General features: G+C 45.9%; 1 protein-coding gene across 6 annotated transcripts; it reads right to left on the bottom strand.

Moving 5' to 3' along the window:
• Nucleotides 1-401: 401 nt before the first annotated feature.
• On the bottom strand, nucleotides 402-17,597 carry LOC115196336 (intermediate filament protein ON3). 6 transcript variants are annotated; one of them, XM_029757071.1, is made up of 9 exons: nucleotides 17,302-17,597; nucleotides 15,855-16,063; nucleotides 14,522-14,678; nucleotides 13,636-13,800; nucleotides 12,470-12,595; nucleotides 11,789-12,009; nucleotides 11,557-11,582; nucleotides 10,644-10,694; nucleotides 9,877-10,579 (listed from the first exon to the last, which is right to left on the bottom strand). In XM_029757071.1, exons 1-9 carry the CDS (start codon nucleotides 17,500-17,502, stop codon nucleotides 10,224-10,226), a joined length of 1,512 nt encoding a protein of 503 aa, XP_029612931.1. In that variant the 5' UTR covers nucleotides 17,503-17,597; the 3' UTR covers nucleotides 9,877-10,223. The 6 variants fall into 6 exon arrangements, with proteins under 6 accessions (XP_029612935.1, XP_029612931.1, XP_029612933.1 ...); XM_029757073.1 differs by having other exon boundaries at nucleotides 9,877-10,516; XM_029757075.1 differs by lacking the exons at nucleotides 9,877-10,579; nucleotides 10,644-10,694 and adding an exon at nucleotides 402-609.
• Nucleotides 17,598-17,685: the final 88 nt, after the last annotated feature.

Below are 17,685 nucleotides of genomic sequence, written 5' to 3'. Positions count from 1 at the left end.
AGAAAGACCAAGGCATTATCACATTTTATAGGTGTGTTTAGTAGTTGTTTGTCAGGGTTTGCAAAGGCCCAAGTACAGTAACACTTACTATCCTCATCTAATTCCTATTTAATCATGTGTGGGTTTTAATATAGCTGAAGGATAGTGCTTTATCCTCTGTTGTAGTTGGTTGCCAGGCTCCAATGAGACTGTGTATGATTGGTCACGGATATGGTGATGAAACCCAGACAGGGACGACACAGGTCTGGAGAACTCTACAGTCAGATGCACAGGAAGCTACTGGGTTTAACGTATGGCTTCCACCGCCATCACTCTTCTCCTCTCATCCCTCTATAGTCTATACTATATCCTCCTGCATCATTCCACTCTCCTCCCAATCCTCCCATTTTATCTGTCTATTCTTCGCTATTGCTGCCATCACTCCCTCCTCTTCTCATGTCTGAATTCTCCCCCTCCTCCTTCCATCACTCCATTCCATCCATAGCCCTCCTCCTCCCCAATCCCTCCTTTTACCACTCACCTGCTTTCTTATCTCTCTATTCCATCCATCACCTTCTTCCTCTCCTTTCTCTATTCCCCCTCTTCCACACCTCCGTTTCTCAGCTCCATCTGAGAGGAAACAAAACAACTGTCTCCCAGGGCAGTGTGCCCCAGAGCTTATTTCCTACATCTGCATTTCTCAAACCAGCCCAACTGTAATGCTGTTGACACACTCGTTCTGTGTGCACCTGCACGCGCCGTGTGCCAATGCGCTTTAAATACCTAGTGTGGCATGACCTTCATATTTTATGTCAGTCACACAACAGAGACCCCTTTTGCTACATACATACAAACGTTCACACAACATCCTCTCAACGTTACCTCAGCTTATGGGCATGGCTGGGGTTGGTTGGAGCTGGCCTGGCGACCTGGCAAAAGTAACACCTGCGATGCGTGTAATTGGTCTTAGAGCGATATGAGGGTTTTTATGTTAGTCTGTCGCAGTGCCACTGCTAACGTTAGTGTTTTTGGCCTCAAAGGTTAATGTGTGTGTGTGTGTTTATCACAAAAGGAGCTGCCCAGGGATTTAGCACCGGCCTGTCTCTAAGGATTTACAGCCTGTGAGAGATAGTTAGTGGAATTCAATAGGGGTCGACCACAAAGAGAGTATAGGCTACAGTAGCAAACCGATTCAGTGAGAAAGAGGTGGTTATATTACATGTAAAAGTCAACACATTTATTATTACAGCTTGTTTATTACCCTTTACTAAGTCAGTTGACTGAGAACACATTGATTCGTGGGAGATATGGGCAGAGTTGTGGCTGAGATTCTCCAAAGAGCTTTGGAGAACCATATTATTTATAGAAGTTTCTAGAGAACTAGATAAAAGGAGAATAATTTCAATTGTCTTTTTGCTGTTCTCTATAAATAGCTTTGCAGAACCATATCATTTCTAGAAGTTTCTAGAGAACTAGATAAAAGGAGAATCATTTCTACTATTTTTGTTTTTTGCTCTTGTATTTCCTAGAAGACAGATTCCTAAAAGTGAGGGAGCCTTTGGTTTATGTCTGAGTGTTCTCTGTCATCTTCCTCTTTCAACTGACTGATAACCCTCCATATTGTATTATGTGTGTGTGTGTGTGTGTGTGTGTGTGCTTGTGCATGTTTGTATTGTGTGTGTGTGTGTCGTCCCTGCACAATGTCTCGTTAGCTAGCAGGCTTCGGAGAAGAGTTGTGTTTAAAAGCGTTATCACATTGGAAGCTACGGGCCCCCAATGCTACGGACCAATCCGTCTCATTGCCAAGTCCAAACTATTGCTGAGGGAGTCTGTGTTTATACAGCATAACTGGCCGACTGGAAGCCCTGCCGTCCAACTACAGACATGTTTAAAGATGATGCTTATTTGACCAGCTCTATGGATTAATATACTGTATATACCATTAGGTGTAAATGTTTGAAAAGGACACACATTCATAGGAATCTTGTGTTGGATACAGGAGCATCTGGGGTTGTGTATTGAGAAGTAAGGAATGTGTGCGTTGGGGGCCAGGTGGAAAAGGAACATACCGAAGAGGATAGTTGTAGACATGTAGTTCATCACATGATCTTCATTCATAATGGCCAATCATTTCTTCATTTAAGATGGCCAATAAGGCATCATTTTATATACACATCCGCAGTCCACCCATTTCCCAAATGTATAAGGTGAACACTCCCTTTATCGCTGTTGTGGCACCTGACTCTGACAGCAACTCACTGCTTACAGGCACTGCTCCCACTTCCCCTCTCTGAGTGTACTTCCCCTTTAAGACCCAGCATCTGTTAGGAAGCCCCTGCACTCAGCTCCTCTCTGCCTCACCACAAGGTCTTTCTGAGGGGCAGCAGGACAGTTCTCTGTAGCGTTGGCTAGATTCACCACAGGGAGTGTGTGCAGTGTGGCAAGTCATTTAGAGAGTGTGGAAGGTCACAGAGGAGAACGGGTGTTATTTGGGATCTAAAGGGTGTTGATATTAGCAATACCTGTCTGTGGCATACACCTGTTCTCTAATCAAATGATGATAAGGCGTTTCTCCTTCACAGGGAACCGACGACTGAATCTCTTGTCCTACAAAGGTGAGCTTTGTCTTCAACACCATTTTCTTGTAATGGACATATGAATCAAGATATATGAATCACATGAGCATTTAGGGTTCTTCAACCTCTGAGGAGTTGGAGCTCAGTTAAAAGTAGACTTGACTAAACCTTAATTATAATTATAAAATGACTGTAAAATGAAAATGTACCTTTGCCTTTTTTACTGTAAAATGATCAAAAGTAAACGAGTATTTTGTTATAGGAGGATTTTCTAATAGGAGAAACACAGTTACATCTGGCTGTAACCCAGTGTTTCGTAATCCTGGTCCTGTTTTAGCACTACACACCTGATTCAAACGATCAACTCATCATCAAGCTTTGGTGATTTTAATCAGGTGTGTTAGTGCTAAGGCATAAACTAAAATGTGCACTCCTTTGGATCCACAGGACCAGGATTAAGAAACACTCCTCTCTAACCTACCATTTCTCTGAGCAATGCATCTTATTCAGGGGTGGGCAACTCCAGTCCTCGGGGGTCGGAGTAGTGTCACACTTTATCCACATCCCTAGCAAACACAGCTGATTTAAACTCTTTCCATTCTAAAGTGAAGATCATGATTAGGGGATTATTGGAGTCAGGTGTGTTAGATGGGGCAAAAGTGTGACACCAATCAGGCCCCCGAGGACTGGAGTTGCCCATCCCTGATCTAAATGAACACTCCATTTTGAAAGAATGGAAGCCATTCATTTAACCCCTTTGTAAAGGGTTGACAGGATGTAACGGGTTAACAAGGGAGCACAGGTTATGCGTTAGTCCATGGGAGAATCCTGTATGTTACAGTTCAGCCATAAAATGACATTAACCCACCTGTGTCTCTAACAAGGACATCTGTTACCACGCCACTGTCAAACTGCATGGAGTCTTTCTCTGTCTGTGTTCTAAAGCAGTTTTTTACTGATTCCTTTAAGACAAGGAGTCAAAAGGTTGGCTTTGTACAAATCAAATGAAATGTTATTGGTCACATACACGTGGTTAGCAGATGTTATTGCGAGTGTAGCGAAAAGCTTCTACATCCGACAGTGTAGCAGTATCTAACAAGTAATATCTAAAAATTCCACAACAAAACCTAATACACACAATCTAGGGAAGGAATGGGATGAGAATATATCAGTATAAAATATATGGATGAGCAGTGACAGAGCGGCTAAGATGCAATAGAGAGTAAAGAATAGATAGTGAAGGATACAGTATATACATATGAGATGAGTAATGCGAGATATGTAAACATTCTTAAAGGGGCAATATTAAAGTGACTAGTGGTAATGATAATAGTATATGGCATTAAGCAGATGCTTCTATCCAAAGCGACTTAGAGTCATGCATGTATACATATTACTCACGGGTCGTCCCGGGAATCAACATGTATTCAGGCATGTTGGTTTATTACCTTTAGGCACATTACAACACATCATTAAGAACAGCTTCAACTCGTAAAATAGGGCTACAGATGTAGGATCTTAATCTGAGCCAATTTTCTACAGCAGGAGGATAATCCTAAAGCAACAGGAAATGTGAATTATGTGGACTATAATTTCATGAAAAAATTAAATAATTGTAGAGGTTAGTATGTTTTTCGTTAGTATTTTATTAGGGTCCATGTTAGCTACAGCCAAAGCTGCAGCTACTCTTCCTGGGGTCCACACAAAACATGACATAATATAGAACACCAACAGACAATTACAGCTGAAGGACAGAGCTACATAAAATGACAATACATAGCAATAATAGACAGGTACAGAGCTACATGTTTAAAATAAGAATACACACTCATATTATTATGCCTTAGCAATCCATGTACACACAATAGCGGCTACGCTGCAGTCATCCATTTTGTTACGACTGCAGCTCCTGATCCTAATCTCTCAGAACCAGTCGTTCTGTAAACACTAGTGAGAATCTCACAACATTAGAAACCATCCGTGTACAATATGAGTCATAGATGCTACTGAATGCAAGTGCAACGAAAAAACAACAATGGAAAAGCAACGTTTCTTCTACCTAAGGCTTCAACCACTGTTTTCACCATAGCAGCCGGGCCATTCAGCTCATAAATGAGCTGCAAATTAAGTTTTCTCCCCGCTAAGGCTTCAATTTAATCCTTCACTTCAGCAATCGTGTTGGGGTTTTCTCCAGCTAAAGTTTCAATTTAGTCCTTCACTTTAGCTACATATGTGGTCTTTTTAGAGAGCCATCTGTTCAAATCTGTTCAAATCAAGTCTGACATTTTAAAGTGGAAATTACATACTTTAGAAGCCGTTATAAACCTTGAATACACTAGAGGTTTGCATTTCCTGCTTTGCAAGAAAATTCTCAGCAAACAAAGAGTGATCAAATTAATATCCTACATATGTACATGAAAGTGTTACTGTATGTGAGACAATGTATCTCACATAGAAATGTGTCTAGGAACGCTTAGCTTTTTCGAGTGTGGTGTCACTTTCTACAATCCTGCATTAATTGTGCTAGTCTAGATACTGAACCCTCAGCCAGCTGGGTCCACAAATTACAGAAGCATAAAAGAAGGTGTATAGTAATAAACCACAGAGTCTGACCTGATGGGGTCTGTTCAGTACACTCTTGGAAAAAAGGGTTCCAAAAGGGTTCTTTAGTTGTCCTCATAGGAGAACCCTTATTGGTTCCAGGGAGAAACCTTTTTGGTTCCACGTAGAACCCTTTTGGGTTCCATGTAGAACCCTCTGTGGAAAGGGTCCTACATGGAACTCAAAAGGGTTCTACCTGGAAGCAAAAGGGTTCTTCAAAGGGTTCTCCTATGGGGACAGTCCAATAACCCTTTTAGGTTCTAGACAGCACATTTCTTTCTAAGAGTGAAGTGCGCAAGCTAACAAAACAAATACATTTAGATAGAAATATAATGGCTATATTCTATATGACAAGCAATTGCATATAATCTATCAAAACATTCAGATAGAAATGTATCGCATATACATGCGGGCTATCATTGTGTCAACTCTACCCCCCCATATGATTGCCTGTCATATACAGTAATATAGGGCTTTCATTTTGTCAACTCCACCCCCCCCCCAAATATGATTGCCTGTCATATACAGTAATATAGGGCTTTCATTTTGTCAACTCTACCCCCCCCCCCCCAAATATGATTGCCTGTCATATACAGTAATATAGGGCTTTCATTTTGTCAACTCTACCCCCCCCCAAATATGATTGCCTGTCATATACAGTAACATAGGGCTTTCATTGTGTCAACTCCCCCCCCCCGCCCAGTCGTTGTCCCTCTCTCTTCCTGCCTATTCAGACCAATGGCTTGATATTACATTTCCTTTGTGATCAATCTACGTGAACCACAGCAGTCTGCAGGAAGAAAACAAAGACACTCGTCTTTTAAACATTCCTCTCTCTTACGCTGGGGCAATGGAGAGGAAACAGCAATCCTGCTACCATGATGACTGTTGTAATTGTGTTTAAAGAGATAACATCTACGTGCATCTATCTACAAGTGGAGAGACAGAACACGAAGACACTGTGTTTTACTTAAATAGGCCATTTAACCAATAAACTAGGGTTATTCAATTACAGACCCTCAAGCCCTGATGAACTGCTGGGAATCTTTTCTGCCTGATTTGTTGATCAATTAATACCATTGATACGTGATGCTAGAGATAGAGGCTATTTCAGGGGTCCAAGCCTGTCTTGCTTGACACACTGGGTTTACAGCATCATATGGTCTCTAGACTAGAGAGTAGTTTGCGTTTACATTTACATGTCGGTCATTTAGCCAACATTCTTATCCAGAGCGACTAACAGGCAGTTTGTTTTTGAGCTCTGAATACATCATGCTCCATGACCTCTGGTCTCACTGTATTCTGTCTGTCTTCACCCAGGCTTCCTGCAGTTTAATGGGAGCTGTGGAAGTCTCCGTAGCAGTGGGGGCGCAGGTCTGGCACACTAAGGACAACTGTGGAGGAACACAACCACCGCAGCCATGGACGACCTGGCCAATGACTCTGCTGTGCGGCCGCTGCTGTCGGAGGCACGTCTCATCTACGCCATCACCGTGCCCCTGTCCACCGCCATCATCCTGGCCAACCTGGTCATCATCCTGGGCATCTCCTGTAACCGTCAGCTCTACAACACCCCAAACTACTTCTTCCTGAGCCTGCTAGTGGCTGACCTGTGTACGGGCGTGGCCCTGCCGTTCATCCCCTGGATGGGACTCAACCGCCCGCTGAGTTTTAGCTCCTGTCTCCTGGTTCATATTTTTCCAAATTTCTTGTTTCTGGCGTTCCTCTTTAACCTGGTCATAGTTCATTATGAGAGGTACATGTGCATCGTGAGTCCGTTACATTATAGTAGCTTCTGGGTTCACCGCCGCTTCCCGCTGGCGCTGCTCGCCGTGTGGGCGCCGCCACTGCTCTACGCCTCCCTGCCTGCCTTCGGCTGGAACAACCGGGCCGGTCCAGGGTGGAACGGCTGCTGCTCGTTTAACGACACGGGTGCGCCGGTGAACTGTTCGACCGTGGTGGCAGCGGTAGCGGCGCCGGTCGGCTCCGAGTGCTGCTCTTACAGACGAGTCTTCCCCAATGCCTTCATCTACCTGGAGGTGTACGGGCTGCTGGCGCCTGCCATCCTGTCCATCGCGGGCATGACAGGACGTGTGCTGTGGATCACCCGGGGCCAGATGAAGGAAATCTGCCGGCTGCACCGCTCCGTGGCGACCAGGGGTGGTGGTCAGACCTCGGAACGGGAGCAGAGGCTCAACCTCCGCTACACGCGCTGCGTTGCCGCCGTGTCGCTGACCTTCCTGGCCTGCTGGGTGCCCTACATCATCTACATACACGTCTGCGTGGCGTTTCTGCTCAGCAAGGAGACGCGCGGGAACTCCACCACACACATCGTGCTGTCGTGCACGGGGATCGGGAGCATGGCAGTGATGCCACTGGTCCTGGGGCTGGCCAACAGGCAGTATACGGACCCGGTGAGGAAACTCCTCCATAAACTCCGAGACAGATGGAGGAGGAGACAGGACTCTGAGGATATGGCTCTCTGAGTAGCCAGGACAGGACTGCTCTCACTTTGGGGATGGACGTGTGGGATTATAAATGGGGATTATAGCATATGGATGATGAAGCATCCTCTACTCCTGGATGATGTTTGAGTGCACTGGCGCGAAGTTGCAGAAAGACCCCATTCGATGTGCAGGACTGGTAGGGTTGCCCCACCTCTCCCATGTCTGTCAACTTATAGTCACAGCATTGAAAGCATGTGTGACTCTTGCCATTGGGGCCATTGAGCATGTTATGTTTAAAGCCATCATGTGTACACTATTAGGGTAGTCATAATAAATTCAAAACAATCACTGTAAAAGTCACCAATCTTTTTATTTTTCGAGTCAAGTTGATTCAATCCATTAGAGATAAACATAATGTTATGATTTATCAACAGAGGCCTCTATTATGATGAGCTGGACTCATGTGGATATGAAAGAGCAGATGGGTCGAATTAAGATGGATCTAATTGACTACTCTATCAATCACTACAGCATCTCATCTCCTCCCCCTCTCTTTCTCTCTCTCCCTCTTTCTTTCTTTCTCTCTCTCTCTCTCTCTCTCTCTCTCTCTCTCTTTCCCATCTCTCTCTCTCCCTCTCTCTGTTTCTCTCCCTCCCTCTACTTATCTTTCTCTCTCTCTCTTTCTCTCTCTCTCTCTCTTTCTCATCTCTGTCTCCTTTCTCTCTCTCTCACACACGCTCTCTCCCTCCCTAGTCTTTATCTGGTGCTGGTATGTGCTCTGAACAGAGGAGAGAGGGGTGTGCTCTGTGCTCCGTCGCAGTCCAAAATACATCTGGAACACAGGGGAGTGATTAGAACTCTGAGATTCTAACATTTAGATCACATTTGAAAAGAGCCAGACAGGAACTGAAGTTCTTTAGGTTACACCATATCTGGGAAGATAATCATCTTTCCAAAATTGAAATGATCTTTCCAAAATTGAAGTGAAAACAAGAATGGTTCTTTCATTGTCTGCCTATTTGTAAGTCTGTATCAGTGTGCTAAGAATCCTTGAAGCAAGACTGTTTTATCTACTGATTTCTAATAGCCTCTAACAGGGTTGGTCATATTCACAGTTTAATGTGCAAACTTTATAACGCTTCTTTATTGCCTACTCGGCAAATCAAGTATACATTTTCTATGTCTTTGTTGAAACTATAACTCGTGCACATGGGGAAAACAAGAGAACTTTAGTGTGACTATTCACACTAACTATTTGACATGTAGACGTATTTTTAAATAGACTAGAGAGTGAGAGAGAGTTAAGTCCGGGTAAGAGCCAGCCATGTGTAACTATAAAAGGTCTGAATTTTTACATGACATTGAGAGAGACAGATTATTAACATGTGGTCAGAATTTTTTATGCACAATACTGTGTGTGTATAAGCCTTTTTGTTAGTGTGTGTGTGTTGCATTTGACTGAGTGTGTGTGCAAGAAAGAGAGAGAGGGAGGAGTGATGGAGTGAAATATGGTAAGAGACCGGGCAGTCTCCCAGACATCCTGCTATCCATCATATCCCTATCTCATCATCAGCTGGTGTTCCCAACAAGCCTCTCTCTCTTTCTTTCTTTGTCTCTCTGTGTCTCTCTGTGTCTGTTAGTCTGTCTCTCTCTATGTGTGTCTCTCTGTGTGTGTCTCTCTCTGCGTGTCTCTCTCTGTGTCGCTCTCTCTCTCTCTCTCTCTCTGTGTGTGTCTCTCTCTCTCTCTGTCTCTGTGTCTGTCTGTCTCTCTGTGTGTCTCTCTGTGTGTGTGTGTGTCTCTCTCTCTGTATCGCTCTCTCTCTCTCTCTGTGTGTCTCTCTCTCTCTCTCTGTCTCTGTGTGTGTGTCTCTCTCTCTCTGTGTGTGTGTGTGTCTCTCTCTCTGTTTCTTTCTTTCGCTCTCTTATCTCCATCCATCCAGAACAGTCTGTATACCACATGAAACTACAGTCTCTACATTGAACACTAAATGAGAAAGGTTCCTCATGATAGTGTTTAACATTACCGTTGTCAAATTAGACAGTTGTGTTTAACATTACCGTTGTCAAATTAGACAGTTGTGTTTAACATTACCGTTGTCAAATTAGACAGTTGTTTTCATCAAAAGGAGATACTGAATGTATGTAGTTATATGACGACACTGGTGGCCCCGGGTTCTCTGTCTGTGTGGTGACAATAGGCCCATGTATACCTTGAGTTCAGGGCTGAGTTGTATAGGGTGACAGACATACTCCTTAAACAAACCATACACATATTTGGTACATTAATATTTTATCTTTTTATTTTGGACCTGGTTCAGTGACATTCAAGCTTTGGAGGACATGGCCTTCCCAGTCACACGAGCACAAGAGAACACAGATAAATTCTCCCACCACAAACATAATGAAAAACATAACATAATGAAAAAGAGCACAGGACACATTTTGTAAGAGCTCCTGTTACACATGGTCTTCCAAACTGCAGTTGAAAACAAAGTTTAACACCTTAGCTTATTAAATAATGACCTTAACGTAAAACAAAAGACTCTGCAATGTTTTTTAGATGAGAAAGAGGTGCAACACAGTGTTACTATAGCGAACAGCAGAGTGACGGTGGGCTTGGTTAATTGTCGGAGTAGTGTAAGCTCTTGGACATGACCCTGCCAGCCTCCACCTCAATTCGGATCAGCAGACGCTTCCTGGGGCTGGTTGGGGGGGCAACGGCATCTAATGGGAGGGACTTCAGAGTCAGGAGGGGCTTCCTGGGGCTGGTTGGGGGGGCAACGGCATCTAATGGGAGGGGCTTCAGAGTCAGGAGGGGCTTCCTGGGGCTGGTTGGGGGGGCAACGGCATCTAATGGGAGGGGCTTCAGAGTCAGGAGGGGCTTCCTGGGGCTGGTTGGGGGGGCAACGGCATCTAATGGGAGGGGCTTCAGAGTCAGGAGGGGCTTCCTGGGGCTGGTTGGGGGGGCAACGGCATCTAATGGGAGGGACTTCAGAGTCAAGAGGGGCTTCCTGGGGCTGGTTGGGGGGGGCAACGGCATCTAATGGGAGGGGCTTCAGAGTCAGGAGGGGCTTCGACGGCAAATCAATGTCTGCGTGCATGCAAGAACTGTGATTGGTTGGTTTGTTTTAGTAATCTGAGCAAACGAGATATGATTTGATTTTAGTAGGACACACAGATCATGACACAACACAGGTCACAGTTCCTTCCTATCGGATCTTTCTCTTCTTACTCACCTTCTACACATTTACTGAGGATGGGAAAGAACTACTCGGCAGTGGTGTAAAGTACTTAAGTAAAAATACTTTTAAGTACTACTTAAATAGTTGTTTGGGGTATCTGTACATTACTATAATTTTTACAACTTTTACATTTACTCAACTACATTCCTAAAGAAAATAATGTATTTTTTACTCCTTACATTTTCCCTGATACCCTAAAGTACTTGTTACGTGTTTAATGCTTAGCAGGACAGGAAAATTGTCTAATTCACCTAATTCACGCCCTTATCAAGAGAACATCCCTGGTCATCCCTATTGCCTCTGATCTGGCAGACTCACTAAACAGAAATGCTTTGTTTGGAAATGATGTCTGAGTGTTGGAGTGTGTGTCTGGCTATCCGTAAATTTTAAAAACATGAAAATCGTGTTGTCTGGTTTGCTAAATATAAGGAATTTTAAATGATTTATACTTTTACTATTGATACTTAAGTACATTTAAAACCATATACTTTTAGACTTTTACTCAAGTAGTATTTTACTGGGTGACTTTTACTTTAGTTATTTTCTTTTAAGGTATCTTTACTTTTACTCAAGTATGAAAATTGGGTACTTTTTCCTCCACTGCTACTCTGAAGTGGAAAGTATCATGTAGATGCCACCTAGAGGCTCTAAGGTTAAATAAACTAATGAAGAAGAGAGTGAATCACTGGAGGGAATAAGAAGAGCTCTTACCTTGCTGACGTAGATGGTCATTCATTCTGAAATGACAGAGAGAATACGGGCTAAGTATAGGCAGTATACTACAGTATTTCTCCATTTCAATCTCTCTCTCTCTCTCTCCCTCTCTCTCACACAGACACAAACACACCCCTGACCCCACCCATTCACACATAACCCCCCTACATCCCCCGTCACCACACACGCTTCTCTCCCCCGGTCCCCCCCGCTCCACTGTGCCACTCACCTCATCTCCTCTCCCTCCAGTAGCTTCCTGTAGGTGGCGATCTCGATGTCCAGGGCCAGTTTGAGGTCCATCAGTTCCTGGTACTCCCTGACTTGACGGGCCATATCCTGCTTGGCCCTGCGGAGAGCGTCCTCCAGCAAAACAATATTATCCCTGGCCTGCTCCAACGCATTCTGCCCATCCACCTCCACATCCTCAATGTCCTTCTCAAGAACTATTTTCTGAACAGGGGAAGAGAGGGAGGGAGGGTCAGAGTGAGAGGGTCGGAGGGAGAGGGAGAGAGGGTCAGAGAGAGAGAGGGGGGGAGGGAGAGTGTCAGAGGGAGAGGGGGAGAGAGAGGGGTAAAGGGAGGGGGTGAAGAGGGTCAAAGGGAGAGTGTCAGAGGGAGAGGGTCAAAGGGGAGGGAGAGGGTCAGAGGGAGGGGGGAGAGAGGGTCAAAGGGGTGGGAGAGGGTCAGAGGGAGGGGAGAGGGTCAAAGCGAGGGGGGAGGGAGAGGGTCAAAGGGAGGCGGGGAGAGGGTCAGAGGGAGGGGGGAGGGAGAGGGTCAAAGGGAGGGGGGAGGGAGAGGGTCAAAGGGAGGGCGGGAGAGAGTCAGAGGGAGAGAGGGTCAGAGGGATAACGGAAGTGGAGAAGGGTATAGAAATATAGGAAACAGTATGTGTGCGTGAAAGAGCATTTCACCTGCTTCTTCAGGGTCTCCAGCTCTGCCTTCAGTCTCTGTGTTAGACGGAGCATGTCAGCAATCTCCTTCTTCACATCACGTACATCCTGCTCATACTGTCTTGCTGTCAGCACTATGTCATCCATCTGAGGGAGGGAGGGAGGGAGAGAGAGAGAGGGAGGAGAGTGGAGGGAGGGAGAAAGAGAGAAGGGGAGAAGAGGGAGGGAGGGAGAAAAAGAGAGGGGGAGAAAGGATAGAGGGGAATCAGTGAATATATTTAGGATAGTCATCACTCTTGTTGCATCGTCAACATCATTTACTGTGATATGTAATGTTGGTGTGTGTGGCTCTGATGTGTAACTGTGATTAAGTTGCGAAACAAAAGTTATTCTTGACAGACAATAGATTCCACTCACCACCACTCACCCCCACCACCACCACCACTCACCCCCACCAACACCACTCACCACCACCACTCACCACTCACCACCACCACTCACCACCACCACCACCACTCACCCCCACCACCACCACTCACCACACCACCACTCACTCCCACCACCACCACTCACCCCACCACACACCACAACTCACCACCACTCACCCCCACCACCACCACTCACCCCCACCACCAACACTCACCACCACCACCACTCACCCCACCCCGCCACCACTTAACACTCACCCCCACCACCACTCACCACTCACCCCCACCACCACTCACCCCCACCACCACTCACCACTCCCACCACCACCCCTCAACACTCACCACCACCGCTCACCCCCACCACCACTCACCATTCACTCCCACTACCACTCACCGCCACTCATCCCCACCACCACTCACCCCTCACCCCCACCACCCCTCACCACTGCTCACCCCCACCACCACTCACCCCCACTCACCACTCACCCCCACCACCACTCACCCCCACCACCCCTCACCACTGCTCACCACCACCACCACTCACCCTCACCACCACCACTCACCCCCACCACCACCACCACCACAGCGATTGAGAGCGTTGGGCCAGTTACCGAAAGGTCGCTGGTTCAAATCCCAGAGCCGACCAGGTGAAAAATCTGTCAATGTGCCCTTGAGCAAGGCAATTAACCTTAATTGCTCCTGTAAGTCTCTCTGAATTAGAGTGTCTGCTAAATGACCTAAAATTTTAAAAATCCTCACCTTTTTCTGGTTCCACAGCTCTGCCTCCTCTCTGGCACGGGAGGCCATGTCCGCGTACTGTTTGTTGAAGCTGTCGATGATCTCGTCCATGTCTAGAGATCTCTTGTTGCTCTCCTTCACGACCACCGTCTCATTCTGGATATGAGACTCCAGCTCCTTCAGCTCCTGTCATGCCACAGCCAGGACAACAATACTACATTAGAGAAGGAGATCTGGGCCTCCCGAGTGGCGCACTGGTCTAAGGCACTGCATTGCAATGCTAGCTGTGCCTCTAGAGATCCTGGCTCGAGTCCAGGCTCTGTCGCAGCCGGCCGGGATCGGGAGAGCCATGGGGCAGCGCACAATTAGGGGAGGGTTTGGCTGGCAGGGATGTTCTTGTCCTATCGCGCACTAGCATGTCTTGTGGCGGGCTGGGCGCAATGCACGGTGACACGGTCGCCAGGTGTACGGTGTTTCCTTTAACACATTGGTGCGGCTGGCTTCCGGGTTAAGTGGGCATTGTGTCAAGAAGCAGTGCGGCTTGGCAGGGTTGTATTTCGGAGGACGCACGGCTCTCGACCTTCGCCTCTCCCGAGTCCGTACGGGAGTTGCAGCGATGGGAGAAGACTAACTACCAATTGGATACCACGGAATTGGGGAGAAAAAGGGGTAAAGAGAAGGAGATCTGGGCTGCGTCTCATTCCAGATAACTGCCTCCTTCGCTCTGCCCTAGTTGGCAGATTTGAGATGGTTTGTGCACTGGGTAGGTGTAAGTTGCAATAGTTCCACACAGCGCCATGCAGTAAAGAGAGTTTGGCAAACTTTTACACTGGACGCCATGTTAGCTATTTATGGTTCTGGTTCCACCTAGCCTCTGATTGGCCGATGGGTGTGTCAGTCAGCCTACCTCATCATAGCCCCGCCTCAGGAAGTCCAGTTCTCCCATCAGGTCCTCCAGTTCCAGAGCCAGAGCCACGGCTGCCAGGTGGCCCTCATCCACATCCTTCTTGTTGATCACAAAGTCATTCTCCAGATCTGACTTCTTCCGGATCTCATCCTGGTACCTGGAGGACCACAGAGTGGATAATGAAGAGGACGTTGTTGTTTTGATATGTTACATTTTAGTCATTTAGCAGATGCTCTTATCCAGAGCCACTTACAGGAGAAATTAGGGTTAAGTGCCTTGCTCAAGGGCACAGACAGATTTTTCACCTAATTGGCTTGGAGATTCAAACCAGCAACCTTTTGGTTACAAGCCCAATGCTCTTAACCTCTAGGCTATCTGCCGCCCAGGTATGATATGACTGAGATGGGAGCTCAGGTAAGCGCACACACCCGCGCGCACGACACACCACGACACGACACAACACACCACAACACACCACAACACACCACGACACACCACAACACAACACACCACACCACACGCATCCCCAAACCCCTTTCCCTGACATGTCAATTTATCATCCTACTGTCAGACCATCTACAGCTTTGTTCCCCTCTCACCCCCCCAAGTCAGACAGACACCCTAGCATAGCGTGCTTGTATTGAGCTGATCCAGACTGGGTAAGAGCCCAGGATGGATGGGATGAATGGGCCCAGGTCCCTAAGGGTTCCACATTTTCTCCACTCTCAGAGCCATGTCTGTGGGTACTGTGCAACACAGAGGTCCATGGTTAGGGGGTAGAGTGGAGTAGAGGGGCTGGGGAGTGTACACTGACTACAGTACATTTACCTCTCCCCACAGACATAGTGCAGGGCACACCAGAGCCTCCCTGTACATACTTAACTCAACCCAGTGGACAGAGGCTTATGTAAGGATAAAGAATTAGCACCTCCGACTCTTGAGGCCTGGGGACCCAGGTGGAAAAATGCTCCGTAGCTTAGCGTGAGAAAACGCTGTTTGTCACTTTAGACTGATGAGGTTCCTGTTATGGACTGTGGCATTTCCTGGAGGCCTGGTGACCTGTACAATATCTAAACTATGATTTATATTATACAATTGACTGTCCTAGTTTTCTCCCTAGGAATCAGGAATCAGGTGTTGGGTGGTTTATTAGGGCTTTCTGAAATGGTAAATAAATTCATAATTTACATCTTTTGCAGTGCATGTTGTCCAATTCAATGCCATTCAATTCTATTGCACTGTACTATTTTGTATTGTATTCCATTCTATTCTGTTCTATTCGATTCTATTAAGATTATTACTTAACTACAAAAGGCTCTGTGATGTCACTGACTTGTTGTGTGTCTGGTCCACTTCGTCCTGGCAGCGGGCCACCTCCTGCTTCAGTTTCTGTTTGTCCCGGGCCAGCTTCTCGATCTGCCGCTGCAACTCGTTGCCCAGCTGTTGGACCACAGCGTCCACGTTGCCTTTGTAGTCCTCCTGCTCCTTCAGGATCTTCAGACGCGTGTCCAGGACCTTGTTCTGCTGCTCCAGGTTTTGCACCTAGAGGGAGAGAGAGAGTATATTGGATTAGACACTAAATCAAGGTTGTTGCATCTGAAACCAGTCAGAGTAAACTACAATGAGTTATAGAAGGAAAAAACTCCTATCTGTTTTTATTCATGTCACTGGGGGATTGTGGGTTAAGATTTGTAAGCCTCCACTTCTCTGCTAGCAGGAATTGAATAGATATTGAAAAAGTGACTCTACAACCTGTTAGTCTTGTGGGATGCCATTGTGTGTGTGTGTGCGTGTGCCTGTGTGTGTGTGCACATATGTGGAGCCTCAGTGATGAAGGGTCTCATTACACTAACTGGGCAACACCAGATCTGCCCGCACACGATTCCACTGTGTGTGTGTGGCAAGCACACTGTCTGGCTGCTTGGTGGCTGCAACATGCATTAGGTTTACACCCAGACTCTCATGGCTGTTAAATATAGAACTAATGTGTGATTCACTACAACATACTCACATTATGGTCTGTTAACAACAAATAGGCCCCCACACTCACAAATATAACCCAACAAAAATATTATATAATATTCACTAAATCCAAGTCCAAAAATCTATATAAGAAAATAGATTTGGAAAATTTGCAAGAGATTAAACATAATTCCATTTTGAAATGGTATTCTGTTATTGGCCACAAGGTGGCACCTCAGCAGTTGAAAACGCCCTATGATCGACAGAAAGAGAGAGAGAAGAGAAAGAAAGTGAGAGAAAGAATGAGAGAGAGAGAGAGAGGCTCAGAACGCGGAGCAGAGAGCAGGAGACTCTATGTCTGACAGGTTTTCTCTACAGGTGTGAGTGATGGTGATGAGACCGCTAGAACACCTCTCTCTGGGTAGAATGTTTTGGCTACATGAACCACGCTGCTGGGATGATTTCAGAGCCTCTTATTTTAGTGAAGGTAGACTTCTAATTATGTAAAGGTGGTCATGAAGTATAATGACAGTTAAGTAGAATGTATAAAAACGTAGGCCTGTAGATAATTAGAAATATATGTTTGTTTATCTCAAGATGTGTTTTGGGTCTATCTAATGGAATTATTACACAAAGAATTGGAAGAAAATCAAATCAAATATCATATGGCTGAAATAATTATGTAGGAGTGCCATACAGGTGTTTGTCTATTACCAGCAGACTTCAGACAGACCTAGTGCATCAATGTATTGATTTTGTAAAATTATCAATCCAATCAATAATAATAATAATAATAATAGAATAATAAAATAACACACCTTGTCAATGAATGCTATAAACTTGTCGTTGAGTCCAACCATTTGGTCCTTCTCCTGGCTCTTGGCTGACTGGTCCTTCGGGTCCACCTTCGGTTTGTTGGGCTCTAGAAGGTCCTTGTTAGTGGCGACGTTCGGGTAGCTTTTGGGCTTGTTACCGGAGGGAGTGTCGGACTGGCTGCTGTAGCCGCCTGGTTTGGACATCTTGTCTTTGTGTTCTTGTCAGAATGACAAACAGAGAAGGAGTCTCAAGTATCAGACTCAGAGTTTAGGGAAAGGCACGTCTTCTCAGGTTATCACCTGATTTTAAGGTGGGCAAGGACCAACCCTCACCACTCAGGTGTCTGCCTCTGTCCAATCAGCTGAGGTGGAACTCTAAATTTCATA

This window comes from Salmo trutta, chromosome 6 (assembly GCF_901001165.1).
Source record: "Salmo trutta chromosome 6, fSalTru1.1, whole genome shotgun sequence".
In the NCBI taxonomy this organism is placed as follows: domain Eukaryota; kingdom Metazoa; phylum Chordata; class Actinopteri; order Salmoniformes; family Salmonidae; genus Salmo; species Salmo trutta.
This window is presented reverse-complemented; position numbering and strand designations above follow the sequence as displayed.